This window comes from Rasamsonia emersonii (assembly GCF_000968595.1).
Source record: "Rasamsonia emersonii CBS 393.64 chromosome Unknown ctg1118621760196, whole genome shotgun sequence".
NCBI classification, from domain to species: Eukaryota; Fungi; Ascomycota; class Eurotiomycetes; order Eurotiales; family Trichocomaceae; genus Rasamsonia; species Rasamsonia emersonii.
Genome location: NW_013563149.1, coordinates 16,408 through 32,429, shown reverse-complemented (window position 1 = coordinate 32,429; position 16,022 = coordinate 16,408). Strand labels below are relative to the sequence as shown.

The following is a 16,022-nucleotide window of genomic DNA, read 5'->3' as shown; positions in this document are numbered from 1 at the left end:
GGCGGTTGCCCCGTGTAACGCCGATCGTAAACATGGAACCTGCTCTCCCCGGTTTCCATTCCATTGCTATCAACTCCACCCGATCCTTAAACTCTTCGGTTTGAGAAAGCTTCTCATCACTGTACGGAGTTTCCAGGTGGTGATTCTCACTCCTTTTATTTTTTTTAGCTCCCCCATTTCCCTCCGGAGGAGGCTCCTTCAACTTGTTTTCGAGCACACGCTGGCCGAGGCTCTAGGTCACGAACTGCACAAAGTCAGAATGCCTGGGAGGACAGGAGATGGGCCCACGGTTGCCCTTTCTTGTATGTTGAGACGTGAAGTTCACATGCGATACGACAAATATTCGAGATGCTAATTGTTACTCTGCAGTTGCAAACAACTTTTGGGGCAAAGATGATGCCGGTGTCATTCCCTTGTTGGAGCGTATGCATAATGCAAAAGTAACGTGTGATGAATTGAAAGCCTTCTATAGCAGTATGTGTCAGTACCATTACCGTGTTCTGGGCCTTACTGACGGCAATGCACAGCTCGAGCTGCGATCGAAGATGAATATGCTAGGAAACTTCTTGCTTTGTGTCGCAAGCCTCTAGGGTCGAATGAGACCGGTACGCTTCGTGCGTCGCTCGATGTCGTCCGTGGAGAAACAGAGGCTATTGCCAAAGCACACTCTGCAATTGCGTCACAGATGAAGACTGAGCTGGAGGAGCCACTGGCTGCATTTGCAGGCGGTATGAAAGAGAGACGAAAGATCGTCCAGTCGGGCATTGAACGACTTTTGAAGAAAAAAAATGAACAGACTCATGCTGTTAACAAGGTATGTCACTAGCATACCAGGTCTCCATAGTGAAGACGTGTTCATTTCAAAAATAGGCGAGGGACAGATATGAGCAGGACTGCTTGCGAATAAAGGGTTACCTGGCTCAAGGCCACATGGTCATGGGCCAGGAGGAACGCAAGAACAAGGCGAAACTTGAGAAGACCCAAATACAACTGGCGTCAAACAGTTCTGAGTACGAGGCTGCGGTGAAAGTTCTTGAGGAGACGACTGGGCGGTGGAACAAGGAATGGAAGGCTGCCTGCGATGTGAGATACATCCCCGCGATGAAGATGGGGTGACCTGGAGCTAACAGATGACTCAGAAATTTCAAGACTTGGAGGAAGAGCGAATTGATTTTACAAAAAGTAGTCTATGGAGCTACGCAAATATTTCCTCGACCGTGTGTGTGAGCGATGATGCTGTAAGTCAATGCCAATTGGGGCTATTGATCTTGTACTAACACCGGCATAGTCCTGTGAGAAGATTCGGCTGTCACTGGAAAACTGCGAGGTGGAAAAAGACATAGCCACCTTCATCAAAGAGAAGGGAACTGGACAGGAAATACCAGACCCTCCGAAGTTCATCAACTTCTGTCGCGGCGATGTTGATACGAGTTCTGAAGCTTCCGAAGAGGAAGGTTACTCTGTGGCACAGTTCCAGCGCGCTATCAATCCTGCATTCCGCAGTTCATCGCCGCAGCCGTCAACCTACGAATCCCATCATGATCCAAGCTCGGAGTTGGCTGCGCAGATGGGACACGGCAATCCTTCGACTCCAAAGAGCAGAGAAGCGACAGGCACTCCACAAAAACCAAGCCCGCAGCAGGCCCAGCCAGTTCAACCACCTCAGCCAGTTCAGCCAGCTCAGCCAGCCCAGCCGCCTCAACCAGCTCAACCAGCTCAACCGCCTCAACCAGCTCAGCCAGCTCAGCCAGCTCAACCGCCTCAACCGGCCCAGCCAGTTCAGCCAGCACCCCTCGACCTTCGTCGCGGTGGCCAGCTGCCCCCTAATTACGACCCTAGTCAACATGGAGAAATTGGGACGGTGCCTCACAACTCGTACCCGACGGAGGGTATGACAATGTTTTGTCGTACCGGGCCACCCTCGGAACGCAGCTCGGGTACGAGTGCATACAGGCCTTCCAGCCGAGACTCCCAAAGTGATATTTCAAATCCGACATCGTTTTCTAGCCAGGAACCCCCTAGTGGGAAGCAGTCCCCGACAAAGCCAACTAACGGAGTCGCAATGCCTGGAATGTCGCCCGAAAAACAGGTGCAGAAGAAACGAAGTACCTTCTTCAGCAACAGCCCTTTCCGACGCAAGAGCCGGCATGATAAGGATCGTCAATCCACATCGAGTCCGCAAAACTCACGCAGTCCAACTAAGCCAGCATATGGTGCATCACCTCCAGATGAACGTCATTCTGGAAGCCCTGAACCCGTGGATCCTCGGGCCAATTTCCAGCTCAACATTGGAAATAATGTATTCGACGTGGCATCTCCAGATAAGAAGGAGTCTGAGTCGAAAAAAGAGGCCGAGGAGGAGCTGGACCCTATCGCACGTGCACTTGCAGATTTGAAGGGTGTGGGAAAGCAATCAGCCAGTCGTGTCTCGGCGGATCGATATCATGGCATTGCAACCCCAGCACCGTCAACCACCGGCTCGTCTTACAACCCAAGTGCAGTGGCAAAGACACCGCCGCCGTCGTACAATGACGCGTCCGTTAAACGATTGGATGCTCCTCAACCGGCGTTTACGTCGGCACAAATGCAGAAAACAACTCAGAAATATGTCGGTCAAACCCAGAATATGTTTGGGGGTCCTTCCGACACTCAGCGGATGAACGCGAGAGGGAATGGGCCAGCTCAAGACATTCAGCGTGCCAGATCCCCTGCCCCGAGGCGAAGTGCTAGCCCCCAGCCATCCCCTCGAGTGGATACCCGTATGAGTCCTTACAATGGTGGTGGAGCTGCTCAGAGCCCAACCTCATATCAATCCAACAGTTACAACGGTCGTTACCGGCAATCGCCTACCACCAACTCCAGGCCTGGCAGTAGTCGTGGCTATTCTCCTAGGGACTATTCAAGGCATGGGTCGCCAAACGATGTTGTCCGAGCTGTATCACCTCAACCACAGTTCAGGCAGCAGAACCGTCCGTCAAGTGCAGGGGGAATGGAACTCCAGCTGTCCGGAGGCCAAGTGGATCATTATGGAGGAGGTTATGATAGCTACGGCCGAGCGCGAGACAGCGGCCGGCCCATGTCGATGTATTATGGCAATGGACCAGAAGGAGGTTCGAGATCAAGGAGCAAAAGTCTCGCTGTCGCCGAACCGGAGAGACAGTACAGCCGCGATGGACGTCCGATTTTGCATTTTGGTAAGAGTGATTTTTTCGGTCTTTACCAGCAGCGACGAATCACTGACTCACTGCCTCTCTACAGCGCGAGCGATGTATAGCTACACTGCAGCCATTCCCGAGGAACTGGGCTTTTCTAAAGGCGATATCCTAGCCATTTTGAGAATGCAAGATGACGGATGGTGGGAAGCAGAACTAACCGGCGGAAAGAGTGGTCTGGGCTTGGTGCCGAGCAACTATCTACAGAACCTTTAATTATGGATACACTTCTAATGTGGGAATGGGTTACGGATTCTGGTACATACTTGTACGAAATGGTTTCCTCTTGCTCATTTAACTGTGATGGAAGAAGTTAGGGATTTTTTTTCCCTTGCAAATGTCGTCTCCTCGGTCTGATGTTTTCGAACGTTGTCGATTCATTTCCTTTGTTTTTGTTTCTTTCCCTCTATTTCTACAGTGATTTCTTGTGTCGTCCTTTTTTGCCCCCTTTTTGAGATGTTTGGAGTTCAGATTTACGCCTGTACGCATATTTCTTTTGTGTTCATTTGTTTCATGCACCATCCTTTTCCTTACGATTTTTCCTTTGTTGTCAGAGTGACCTTTTTCTCATGTTTCTCATGTTTTCAGGATATGCCTTTCCTTTGTGTGATGTATCTGATGAATAACCACCAAGAATATAAAAAACCCTGCTAAAAGAGTTCTCTCTCCCTCTCTCTTCTTTTCCTCTAGGGAAATCCACAGTCAGTAATGTTATTTAACTTGTGAATGTCATCATTCCTGTGTAGTAGTCATTTATGTCTGTAGTAACCACTCTTCCCAGGAGCCCCTATAAGCGTTTCCTATGGCTATATATAATATGCTTAGTTCTTACGATTTCTACGTCTGAACCGTGAGATCTCTAGGTCTGATATGCTAGACATTATAAATTAAATTACCTTTTCCTTTCAAAAAAAAAACACTCTCTTTTTAAAGTAAGGAATGCCAAAAGCTGTCGACAGAAAAAAAAAGAAAAAGTAAAGAGTCATTCGACCAATCAACCCTACGGAAAGTAAGTAGGACAGTATACATACAATTCCGCATTTGCTTTCCTTTTCTTTTTTTCAGATATCAAAAAAGAGTAGATAAAAATGATATTTTGGCAGTGTGGCCGAGTGGTTAAGGCGTCAGACTTGAAATCTGATCCCTACGGGGTCGCCGGTTCGAATCCGGTCGCTGTCGACAAACATTTTTTGTGCATGTGGACCTAGCTTTTTTTTTAACTTTTTGGCACACGAATAATTAATAGGACTGCGTCGAGTGTTGTTTTTTTATTTCTTATTTTTTTACGGAGTAGTATTAATAATTAACTTAGGATGATGGGGAAATAACAATGGGTGCGGACGGGAGTGTCGTGGTCATGCTCATGCAATTATTAGTACTTCGTAAGACTCATGGGTAGAATGAGATAGATATTATACGTGCCTCAGGCCTTGTGCCTACCACCGAGGCTGGTTTATGGATCATGTAAATAAATTGAGAATACAATCACATCTGCGCCATGAGTGCACTGGGAGTAGGCTCACGATCTGGTGGTTGGCGTCCTTCACTGTGCGCATGAGTGTCGTTCACCCTTTATCGTTGGTTGCGTCAATATTGGAGCCCATCTCCGAAAGTAGATTCCCTTTCGAAGTGGTGATCATCAATGCAGTGCGGCCATCCGGCGTTCGATGTCGTTCTCAGGAGGTATAGTTTGCACATGCATTCCATGAAGTCGGTCCAGCCGGCTGTATCTTCTTTATTGAGCTTCACTCTTTTCAGGGTCATACCATAGCCAATGAGCCAATAACGCCCTGCAGCATTTCATCTTAAGTTGTGAGGATAGCTCCCTTCCAACTCGCTAATGCCACTGGCTTCCAATTCTGAATAACCCGTCCCATCCAGCTCGGGACGCCGTCCAGAACCAGACAACTCAGACCGAGTCTGGCCATCTAACATGGGAGCCTTCGTCTCTGCATTATTGGCCTGGTTCACTCTCGACTTTTTTCTGTCCCTCCATTTGCAGAGCTTCTGCCTTCCGTTTCTTACGTCTTGAAACGATAAACCAGGCCAGAGCTACAGCAAGAAGGATCACACCAAGACTGACTCCAACACCGATACCGGCTTTGGCTCCTGTGCTCAGGGGTTTTGCGATTGATGGCAACGGGGTCGGTGGCGGCAATGCAGGCGGCACACGGGAACCCGCGGTGATATTTACCGGACGGGCACAGGTGAAAAAGGCTTCTGCCTGGTCGACAGAATCGGCTCTGTCGCTATCATTTGCGGGTGGGAATAGTGTCGTCAATATTGGATACACTAACGTTGTGGCCTCGTCATAGGTCGTGTCCAGGATACTCGTGTTTGGAAGTTGCTGGCTCTCATACTGGGTTATGAGGTAGAGCTTTGAATTCGGTACCGCAAACGATGGAGCGACGGTCGAAGTGTTGAATTGACATGTCTCGGCGGCTGTGGAATTGGGGCCCGTGATCCCTGTTGTACAGTCTGAGATCAGTTTTGCAGAGCCCAGATAGATGTTGACATCTTCCATACCTGTCGTTGTGAATGAAATATTGGAATACACCCCATCGTACCAGGTCCGCTCAAGTCCCACAAACTTGGCACAAGCATCTGGAACCGCATTCTTCGCCGTGATGGCGTTGAGGATATCCCGACAGACTCGCGGCAAGCTCCCCGCGGTGAGATTCGACGGTGCTGGCTGACATCGGTGGCGGTCGCTGTAAATCCCCAAGCTGTATTCCGTACCTGGTCGAGTAGCGCTTCTACACAGTCGTCATCGAATGTCGCCGAGCAGTTCCCGTTGTCGGCCTGTGCTCTTCGAATGAGGTTATCCGACAAACCGCCCATGAAGATGGCACATCCGCTGAAAGGGAGATCGCCCCGGGTCCACATCTGGAGCAGAGAAATGATTCACTTTTCCCCGAAGATTTAATTAATTAGTGCGACTTCAAGGGATGGAAGAAGAAGAAGAAGCTTTGCTCGCTTGCCTATCGCTGTATCATCGTACGTGGCAGGAGGGAGCCCGAGCCAGCTGTATGATTGCACCACGCCGCCTGTCTGGGCTACAGTCACTGTCCAGCTCATGTCCTCCACTGTGTCCCAGCCATATGGCCCGTTTACAAAACTGTTGCCTATATCGTATGTTCCGGAGGCATTGGCAGCGGTAAATGTGTTGGAGCAGTTTGGCGGAAGCTCTACGGGAGACGCTGCGTTGGGGGGATCATAAGGGAATCCAAGAAACGGGGGCGACATGCCGAGCTACGTTGAGTAACGAAGTTCCTAGGCCAAGCGGGAGTATATAAGTTCGTAAGCACGAAGATGGAGAAACAAATTTTATAATCTCATGTTGATCATCATGCGGGGTGTCTTTTAATATTAACACAGCATGTCGCCGCGTCGCGTGTTTACCATCGATCCCCTTTTCCTTACCGAGTAGCTCTCCGTACTAAAGTTAGCCAAGTCTAGCCTAATTTGCATGTCTTCTGACAAGAGACAGGAGAGTTGTTTAATGAAAGTGGCTTAGTTGTTGGCACTGCTGCTTGTAAGGCGGCTGAGGCTGAACTCGGGGATTTCTGGCCCCCATGTTGTATAGGTCGAACACCAATGGTTGAATTAGAAGGCACTTCTGATTGTGTTAGCAGTGTTTTTATGATTTTCTACTCGTCAGAATCGTACTAAGCGAGCTCTCACCTTATTATTCAGTGTCATAAATCTGGCACCAATGATTAGTAAATGCGCCAGATCTGTTGCATGCTTTCTTTCATTGCACCGCCCTGTATTTTCCATTGACCATTTCATTAGATATTTACATTAGCATTTTCAGCAATAATAACTGTACTACGACTCAAAGTAGAATTTATTTAAAGTGGACAGATAGCGTATCTACCTACAACAAGATCAGTATACCTAAGGCAATAAAACCTCGGCTACAATCCGGCGGTACCAACTGTGAACAACAAGACAGTGGCAACCAGGGGTCTCCAAACAGGTGCTGTAGCCTAATAGGTGCTGTGGTCTAGTAAGTTGCCTAATTCTGAAGATCCCTTTGCCATTCCCAACGCCCCAGCTAACATCCCCACTGGTGGTAGGACGTCACGTTGTGGCCGTGCCAGCCCCGGTTCGATTCCGGGCAGCACCAGCACCACGTATTCTTTTTTTTGTTTACCTGCCCTCTTAAACAGTAATCAATTTTTTAATACTATTTGTGGTATGATTTTATGCTCCAGCATTGTAGAGGGGTCAGTTTGAAGAATTAATCCATTTAGACCTTAGAGTAATAGGGCTTTTTTCTTTTCGGGATTTTGAAACTACATGTAAGGAATCGATTCGATAGCTATGAACGGCTGTACAACAAGAAGATCAGAGTACTGTAAGGCTTGTGGCAATTACGATAGGAAGAGTCCTCGTTATCAAACACGATACGAACCATGTACAGTACATTACACATGGTTCATCAAACGGAGACGGAAATTACATACATGCATTGAGGAATCAGTAAATTTGCAGGGAGAAAAAGAAGAGCAATCGTGATATATACAACTCAGCTGGACAATCAGGGTCCCATGTTACAAAGTGGCTCTATCATATAATATTGACAAGTCAGATCTAAATGCAGCAGCCGTAAGTATAAAAAAAAATCCATGGTCATTGCAGATATGACGAAAGCCACCAACAAATGGTAATCGAGAATGGGGGTATCTGAACGGAAATCTCTCATATGCTTAGCAGTAAAGAAGATAAAAAAAACGAGAGGCAAAGAGGCAGGCGCTGTCAATTTCGAGTTCGACTTTAAATTCATTTACTTTATTCGTCATCCACGAAGGAATTCGCGAGTCGTCCGAAGAATGGAACCTCGTAATGTTCGAGTGAGTCGACTGGCATCAGAAACGGGTCAGCCAGTGGATTCGCACGCTCAGACGTTTCCTTCCAAGCAATTCCAACGTTCTTTCAATGTCTTGGATTCGGTCGTATCTTACCATCTCGATAGGCATGCAAACTGAGGAAACCGATCAGGAAGAGATCGCCGATAAACATGAGCCATGAGATAACGCTCGACCACGAAAATAGGAGATGAAGGATCTGCGCGCGGCGACCAAAAAAGACTAGATTAGACAGAGTGCTCCGGTAATAATTGGAGAGGAGAGGGAGGGATCTGGCATACAAAGATGGCGCTGAAGAGCATGCTGGATTGCCACGCATGGAACCTGCCAAGGGAAACGTTCCATCAGCCATTTTATCCATCCATCCATTCATTGCGCCAACAAAAGAAGTATAACCAATTGTACATGTACTTGATTCGAACGTACCGGACGTAATCGCTTTTATGTTCCACCAGCAACAGAAACAACCCGCCGGCCGGGGGAAGAAGCAGGTATGCCAGCATGGCCTCATAGTCCACCCGCAGAGGCAAGCTCGTTTCGAACGCCCCCAGGCTCAGCCGACCACCCTCTACATCTCTTCCATATCCAGTGTTGCCAAAACCGCCGCTGTTGCTGAAGTGATTCGGGGGAGGGAGAGGACCGGGGGATTGCGTCGGGGCAGGAGGTGTCGCGCGGCGCGCATCGGGGACCGGAGGGGACAGAGCCCGCCCAGCTTCAGGAGATTCGTCCTGGTAAGGGGCAAAGTTCATCATCCCTTATGCGGATTGTTGCGCAGAATCGATGTGGCCGTTGTTGACCAGGGGGCACGAGGTAAACTTGCTCGAGCTCGATGTACGCTGGAAGGCTTGGCGCGAACTATTCCCGCTATCATCCCACGACTAAACTACCCGGTTGGAAGCACGAGCAATTGAGGGCCCAGACATTGATAAGCAGTTCCCAGATAGCATCAGGGTATATATCGCTTAAGAGTGAAGATCTTGGACGTCAAAAACAGCAAGGATGACTACTGAGGGTATCTCTGTCATGTTCAGGCCTCCTAGAGGCTTATCTATCATGCTTATGTTCACATACACTAGTACGGAGTACATTTACTATCATCTCATGCCCTTCCACGGCCGCGAACCGATCCAGGAGCCCTTGCAATCCCACTCGCTGGTCTTCGCGTAGCCGCCGTGGATGATGCAGCAGTGCCTCTGCCCACACTAGTTGCTATCTTACTCGAGGACGAGACGCTTGGGGTCCGGCCAAGGCCACCCCGAACTCTGCCTCTGGATGCGCCGCGAGCTCCTCTACTGGCTGCTGCCGCCGCTTCTGCTCTCTTCTTCTCCTCTTCTTCCGCCTTCCTAGCTGCCGCTTCCCTGCGTTGCTGTAACTCGAGTTCTCGCCGTTCCTTTTCCTGCTGTCTGGCAGCCGCTTCGCTTTCGATCTCTGCGATGTCTTGCGAGGCTCCTTGCCATCTTGGATTCAGAATCAGTCTCTGATTGTGTTCCGTCTGAGACAGTATGCGGGTCCAGGTATCCAGCAATGTCGAAGCGGAATTGACGGTGCGGGATACTGTCTGTGGGTGCGTCAGCCCGTGATCCTTTATCTATTACCAGTTTGTCCAAGCCGGGCTCAACAGACCTCCATGTTTTCTTTTGCTCGAGCGAGACTCTCAAGAACACCCTCAATTGCCTTGTTTGCATTCCTCACAGTCTGTAGCTCATTGCGTAAGGCCGCTTCTCGCGCCTCCTCACGGTCGAATAGTGTTTCGCTGTCACGATTCTGTTGATTGGTTTCTTTGCCGGTCTTCTGGTCCGGTGTCTTTGTGCGCCGCTGAGACGGAGAGTTCCAGAGCTCCTCTGTGTCCTCATCGGACAGCTGGAGCCGCTCCATTTCCTCTGCAGCACTGGAGACGGCCATGATGGCTATGGGCGTGTGCTCCCCGCTTTGCACGTGGATAGAGGCGCCAGTGCACTGGTGGCCTGGCTGCCGATTCGAAGAAAAGATGGAATGTAAGCAGTCCGGGGACGTCTATGCTCTGTAAGGCGATCTCAAGGAATGCCGGAAATAATCAATCAAGTGTTGATTTTTCTTCGTTTCGCTTGCGACGGTGTCAATGATGATGTGTGGGGACGTAGGCCGTAGTCTGCAGCATGCAGTGTCTGAACTGGACGGGGAGACGGCTGAAGCATTGGCCAGCGTGGGTTGTGGACCGAGACGACGGCAGCGAATTGCACCACAGGCGATCACGCTGTACGGAGGAGGCACTGTGCTGGCTATGACGGTGGTGGCATGCGGAATTTCCTTTTCTTTTTGTTTTCAGATCGAGGCAGACTGTTTGGCGGAACGTGTCACACCGCGTCGGGGATGGTGGGGCGCGCCGCCGTGTCCGCGGTCAGCCTCCCGATTTAACGTGCTTTGGAAGGGAAAGCGGTGGCTGGACGCCCAACCGCGCGCACTGCATTTCCTCTGCTGGCAGCCCGACGACACACGTCCTTCGCTTTACACGCTCGTTCCTTGACTGCTGCCATTGACCATCATCCCACGTCATTGTGTTGCTTGTGAGCCTCTGGATACTCCATTCTTTGTTATCGCGCCTGTTTTGTCGCCCCTGCGTCGATTGTGTGCCCTGGTTCGAGGCGATCAACTGCCCCTGTTTGGAATACAGTCTCGCGGTCGTCTGGTATTATCTGTTCCTTGTTGGCAGCGTGTATATGACAAGAGCAATCTTGCACCAAAGTGATTTGAGGCCCGAGTAATAGGTGTCGTCCAGATGGCTACCACTCCACCACCCCCTTCGCTCGAAACACTGCGTCCTCCTCCTACTCCCAAACATGGAGCAGGCTACCACTCCTACGATCCATATCCTACTCGTCAATCAGCCAGACTGGCCAGTCAAAGGGCCGCTCGGGACTCACATACTACACCACCACCCAGCTCTCCGAAGCAAGCCCGGTCAGGTCTGACCAGCACGCGAAAACAAAGTCTAAGCGACACCGGCACACTGTCACCGCCGGGGTCCCCTACCAGCTCTCCCCGGAAAAAGTCCTCTGGCCAGGGAAGGGGACCACTGCCCACGCTAGCAGTGAATGACAACCCAGCCCTGCATATGTCCAATCTCTCTGAGACTTCACAGAACTCCTCACACAAACCATCTTCCCGCTCCACAACAATCACGAGAACTGCCGGTATGCTTCCAACACCGGCAAAAACTCCACGGAAGAAGGCTGTTGAGGACCCCAGCACCACTGCACGAAATCTCTTCCCTAACGCGTCCATGTCGCGTGCAAAGAAGGGCAAAAAGTACACTGGCTTCTCTCTTGAAAGCTTTCATGAGAACCCCAGTGAGAATCATGAGAAGATCGAGATCTTCACTGATTCCCGCGATCGCATTCCCAAGCTTGACAAAAGTGAGGAGAATCCTTTCTACAAGAAGCCTGAGGACAAGCACGTTTCTCTGAACACTGGTTCGCACACCTCTAAGCGACGCAAGGTGGAAGAGGTGAAAGAGGTGAAACGCTCCGAAGAGGTGGAGGATGCTCTGAAACGTGAAGATGGAATGCTTTATGTCTTGTAAGTCTACACTCTTTGTTTCCAGATCGATTAATATGCTAACATATTCTTCCAGCCGCGGCAAGAAGATATTCCGCAAGTTCCAAGACGACGAGGATGAGGATAGCGACGGGGATGACCTGGGTCTCTTTGCTGCTCGCCCCGACCTGCTCGATGACTCGGTCAACACCCGTGTTCGTCCGTTGACCCGCTCATCAATTAAGCCCCGTGTGCTTTTCCCGACTGCCCAGAAATCACAGTCTGGTGGTGCCTCTTCTGCCACCGCGGATGAAGAGGCGGCCACTGATATCGAGGACCTTGCTGATGCGGATGAGAACGAGAACGAGAATGAAAACGAAGAACCCAATCACATGACCGATGTCAACATGGACCAGCCACAGGTTACTCCTCCCGCCAAGTCGACGGTCACGACGCCTGCTTCTCCAGGGGCCACCGGCCGAACCCTTCGTCCTCGCCCTGGGCGTCCGACCTCGAATCAGAATGACACACCGTCAGTTCTCGAGCCCAAGAAAGAAAAGCGCATCAGTCCATTTGATGGTTGGCTGAGGAAGAAACAGACGCCATCTCCTCCAGGAGTAGAATTCAGTATACCCAAGAAACGGGATGCCGATCCAACTCCCAGCATGTCAGGTCCTGTCACGAAGAAGACCAAGGGCAACTAGTTGGTGCACTATGGTGATTCCCTCGGCGTATCATTTGTCATGATTGCTTCCATCATTCGACGGTATGCAACGTGACACGTGATGATGCTTTTTTTTCTTTGTCGTTCGGGATTCTTCTGAGTATGGACCTACTTCTGTTTATTCTTTAACTTTTGCTTGAGACGAATGACGGCGTTTGGTGGGATTTTCGGACGTCAGTTGCTTGGATTCGAATGTTTTCTTTTCCGGGACATTTATTTGTCTGCTGTCGCCTTGCAAGCGCGTTTCACTACGGCTTGTAATCCTTTTGACGTCGACCCCTATCCTTTTCCGACCTCATGTCGTTTAATGAGTCTCTTTTTTGTTTTCGGCTCTGTGAGAAAAACCACAATAACCTTGTTGATTTTCATCTTCAAGTTTGGGATGGCGATACGATCAGATGGACAGATCTGGCTGGTTGTGGATAATGGTCTGGATGGCGTTATTTTTTACTCTTGCGTGCGTGATAGGAATGGAAATAAGTCGACTTGAAATGAATCAAATGAAACCGAATCAACCAGTCATAGTCATTGAGACATGAATATCTCTATTCCTATTCCTTCGTCTGGCTTCATTCAAAGGGAAAAAAAAGAAAAAAAAGAAAAGCTCCGTACGTACGTGTGTACCGTAGAGTGTAGTGTAATACATACAAGCAAGAAAGAAATAAATAAATAAACCAAGCCAGCACAACCCAATGTAGCCAGCCAAATAAACGATGCTTAATCGCGTTTGGTGTTCAAAAAAAATAGAAGGGACACCCATCCGAACACATAGGAACAGAAACAGTACACAGACAGACACGGAAAGTATACACTGCAGTAGGTGCTTTTCCATTTTTCCATTTTTCTTTCCATTTTTTTCCCCCGATCAGCCTGTACCTGGATGTATCCTACCTAACCCACCCACCCTTGCTACCCTTGGACCTGAAATTAGCTTGAGTAAAATATGGGTCAAAAAAAAAAGAGAAGAAAGAAAGAGTGGAACAGACAAAGCTCTCCATTGTAGGTAGGAAGCTTTAATAATAATAATGACAAGGCTAATCAAATGATATCAAGTTCATCATCATCATCATCATCGTAGTCGTTGCCGTTTTTGTTGTTGCTGTTGTTGGTCGTCCCTCCGAGACTGTCCCTGCCGGCTTCTCGGATGCCCTTGGAGGTGATGAAGCGAGTCTTCTTGACTGCTGCTGCGCTCCGGGATTTGTCGCCCTCGTGGGTGCGCTTCAGTGGGCTGAGGCGGATGGTGTCTGCCTTTTTTCTGGCGCTGCCTAGCAGGCCCAAAGAGGATGACAAGCCGGCCTTGTTATTATTATTATTGTTGTTATTGCTATTTTTGTCCTCAAAAGAGGAGGAACTCGCATTTCCTTCGCCAACGAGTGGAGAGGAGGAATTCTCGCCCACTCGAGTACGGAGATACTCCGCGCCTATCCCTCCGCCTTTGGAACCGAGTTTGTTGGCGATATCCCGTTCGCGCTGCTGTTCCGCAAGACGTCTCCGAAGGCGCTCCTCTCTGTTTTCCGCGCCGCGTGCATTCATCCCGGCGGGCAGAAAAGGATCATCGTCGCCATCGAGTAAACTGGACGCAGAAGTACTGCGTTGCCCTCGGTTATTAAAGAAACCGCCGGAATGGCTGCTTGCTTTGGGAGCTGGCGCGATGTAGAAGGTGGATTGAGTCTCTCTGTCATATTGAGCACCCTCGGATTTCAGTCCACGTCTGGCGCTGGCCTGTTTAACGCCACCACTGCCAAAGAACCCCGTGCGCGATCCGGAGCGTCCACCCGGTCCAAACATGCCAGTTCCGCCATTGACTCCCATCCTCTGCGACTGCGTGCGACGGATCTGCGCATCCACGTGGAAGTCGCAGAACTCCGTCTTGCGAGCGTCGACCCAGGCCTGGCAAGTCTTACCATCCTTTCTGACGGCTTTGCAGAACCCGATGTCTCTTGCAGAGCCGATTTCGAGAACTGTGTCGTCAGATGATGAGATAGACAGGCTGAATCGATTAGTGTCGATTTTGTTCGGGGGCGGCGGCATGATGTTAGGGTTCAGGATGGCGATTAGGATACCCTCGGAGAGCTTGTAGTATCTGGTGAAGGCGGTATCGAAGAGGAAAAGATCGATGGTCCATTTCAAATCCGTGAGAGTGATTGCCATATATTTGTCCGTGTTATTGAGACCATCGTCGTAAGGGTCAACTTCCTTCGAGGTCACCCTTTTAGATTCTTTATGCTCCTTTGGAGCAGACTTGGAGGCGACGATTCCAAATACCACATAGTCTCCTTCGATGTCAGGAAGGTCAAAGTCAGGGGCTTTAACCGCCTTTAGGAGATCGGGGATACGAAGGATCGTCTTGGACGCCAACGTTCTGGTGAGAAAGGAGTGCGGCAAGATGCGATTGGAGAGGTGCAGAGCCGAGTAAGGCTCATACTTGGAATAATCTGGAGCTTTCGTTTCGCTACCTTCGCCCTCCTCGCCCGTATCTGCTTGGGCTTCGCTAGAACTCCTTGTATCAGACCCCGACAATTCTCCCGCCGATTTCTGTGTTTGCCTGTTCTCACCGGGATGTGGTGAAGATGCGCCTGAACCAGACTCTCGAAGATTTGGGGTTGTCTTGGTCCTTCGTAAAGCTGAAGAAGATCCGCAAAATGATCGCAAGACATCCTCGCGACTAAAACTCTCAGTCATTTGCGACCTTACAGGTGACGTTGATGGCCGTTGAGAAGCTGCCACTTGCTTGAAGTGTTCTATTTCTGCTTTGTCGATCTGGAACGCGGTGCTTCGACTTCTTTGTATCTTCTCTGCTCTCTCTTGTCGAGCCCTATCAGCACTTCTGCTTTCCGCGATTCTCTCGCTGAAGGTCTTGGTCCGTCGGGGTTCTTCACCGGCGGAAGACCAAATATCCCGAGACCCGTACCCGTCACCAGCACGGGGAGTTGCTCTATCTCGAGATTCAAGAGAACTCGCTGGCCGAGCACTGACTCTCGAGCTGGGTGGTCGGCGAAGAGACACATCTTTCCCTTTTAGGCCCTTGTCAATGCCGAGTAGCACTCTCCGGGGCGATACGGGCTCAGCAACCGCTGGGATCTTCTTTGACGGAGATAATGGAACCTGCACGTCATCCCCATTACCAACGCGGTCCGCCGTAGGTCTCTCCCGGGCAGCATTCAGGCGACTGGAAGGCAGCACTGATGAGCTAACGGCCGAGCCCGGTCTCCTCCGCCCGTCGTCTCCTTCCGCATCCGAGCTCGAAAGAGCCGCTTTGGCACGTTTCTGCTGAAGCTTCTTCAACTTGAGACGTGCCTCGATCGCAGCCAGCTTCAATTTAAGCGTCTCTTCGTCATCCTCCTCATTTGGTTGCTCATCGTCATCGCCATCAAGTAAGAGCTCTTGCGCTCTGGACCGGAGGTTTGGGGTAGTATTGGACAATTTAATCGGCGATGCGAGGTTCGCCTGACGGCTCCGCATTAATTCCTGATATCGTTTGCGGCCGCTCGGCGAGCTGAGGAGGGCGTCCCGTGGTGACTTGGGTGGCCATGATGTCTCAACCACTTGCGGAAACAGCCATGAGTTAGCGGCAGCATGTTTTGTAGGAAGCAGATGTAGACATACTCGCTCAGACAAGCAGGAAACTCTCCACCACAGAGCAGCGATAAACAGTGTGCTTGTAACTCAGTAATCCAGTCGGTGAACCCTTCCCATGGC

The 16,022-nt window shown here is 50.2% G+C and overlaps 6 protein-coding genes across 6 annotated transcripts; 2 read left to right on the top strand and 4 right to left on the bottom strand.

Annotated features, from left to right (window-relative positions):
- Window positions 1-259: 259 nt before the first annotated feature.
- T310_4913 (Cell division control protein (Cdc15)) lies at window positions 260-3,428 on the top strand (the record flags this gene model as incomplete). Its single annotated transcript, XM_013472212.1, has 7 exons — window positions 260-302; window positions 370-474; window positions 528-814; window positions 871-1,083; window positions 1,131-1,238; window positions 1,289-3,194; window positions 3,259-3,428. 7 exons carry the CDS (start codon window positions 260-262, stop codon window positions 3,426-3,428), a joined length of 2,832 nt encoding a protein of 943 aa, XP_013327666.1.
- A 1,584-nt stretch (window positions 3,429-5,012) lies between these two features.
- Window positions 5,013-6,458, bottom strand: T310_4912 (uncharacterized protein; the record flags this gene model as incomplete). The annotated part of the gene is made up of 3 exons (XM_013472211.1): window positions 5,013-5,264; window positions 5,296-5,938; window positions 6,214-6,458. The coding sequence occupies 3 exons, from the start codon at window positions 6,456-6,458 to the stop codon at window positions 5,013-5,015; spliced, it is 1,140 nt and encodes a 379-aa protein (XP_013327665.1).
- A 1,720-nt stretch (window positions 6,459-8,178) lies between these two features.
- Window positions 8,179-8,835, bottom strand: T310_4911 (UPF0132 domain protein; the record flags this gene model as incomplete). Its single annotated transcript, XM_013472210.1, has 2 exons — window positions 8,179-8,308; window positions 8,513-8,835. The coding sequence occupies 2 exons, from the start codon at window positions 8,833-8,835 to the stop codon at window positions 8,179-8,181; spliced, it is 453 nt and encodes a 150-aa protein (XP_013327664.1).
- Window positions 8,836-9,185: 350 nt separating this feature from the next.
- On the bottom strand, window positions 9,186-9,988 carry T310_4910 (DASH complex subunit Duo1; the record flags this gene model as incomplete). The annotated part of the gene is made up of 2 exons (XM_013472209.1): window positions 9,186-9,644; window positions 9,710-9,988. 2 exons carry the CDS (start codon window positions 9,986-9,988, stop codon window positions 9,186-9,188), a joined length of 738 nt encoding a protein of 245 aa, XP_013327663.1.
- Window positions 9,989-10,841: 853 nt separating this feature from the next.
- On the top strand, window positions 10,842-12,303 carry T310_4909 (uncharacterized protein; the record flags this gene model as incomplete). Its single annotated transcript, XM_013472208.1, has 2 exons — window positions 10,842-11,641; window positions 11,697-12,303. 2 exons carry the CDS (start codon window positions 10,842-10,844, stop codon window positions 12,301-12,303), a joined length of 1,407 nt encoding a protein of 468 aa, XP_013327662.1.
- Window positions 12,304-13,361: 1,058 nt separating this feature from the next.
- On the bottom strand, window positions 13,362-15,855 carry T310_4908 (DNA replication protein; the record flags this gene model as incomplete). The annotated part of the gene is made up of 2 exons (XM_013472207.1): window positions 13,362-15,714; window positions 15,776-15,855. 2 exons carry the CDS (start codon window positions 15,853-15,855, stop codon window positions 13,362-13,364), a joined length of 2,433 nt encoding a protein of 810 aa, XP_013327661.1.
- Between the last annotated feature and the right edge of the window lie 167 nt (window positions 15,856-16,022).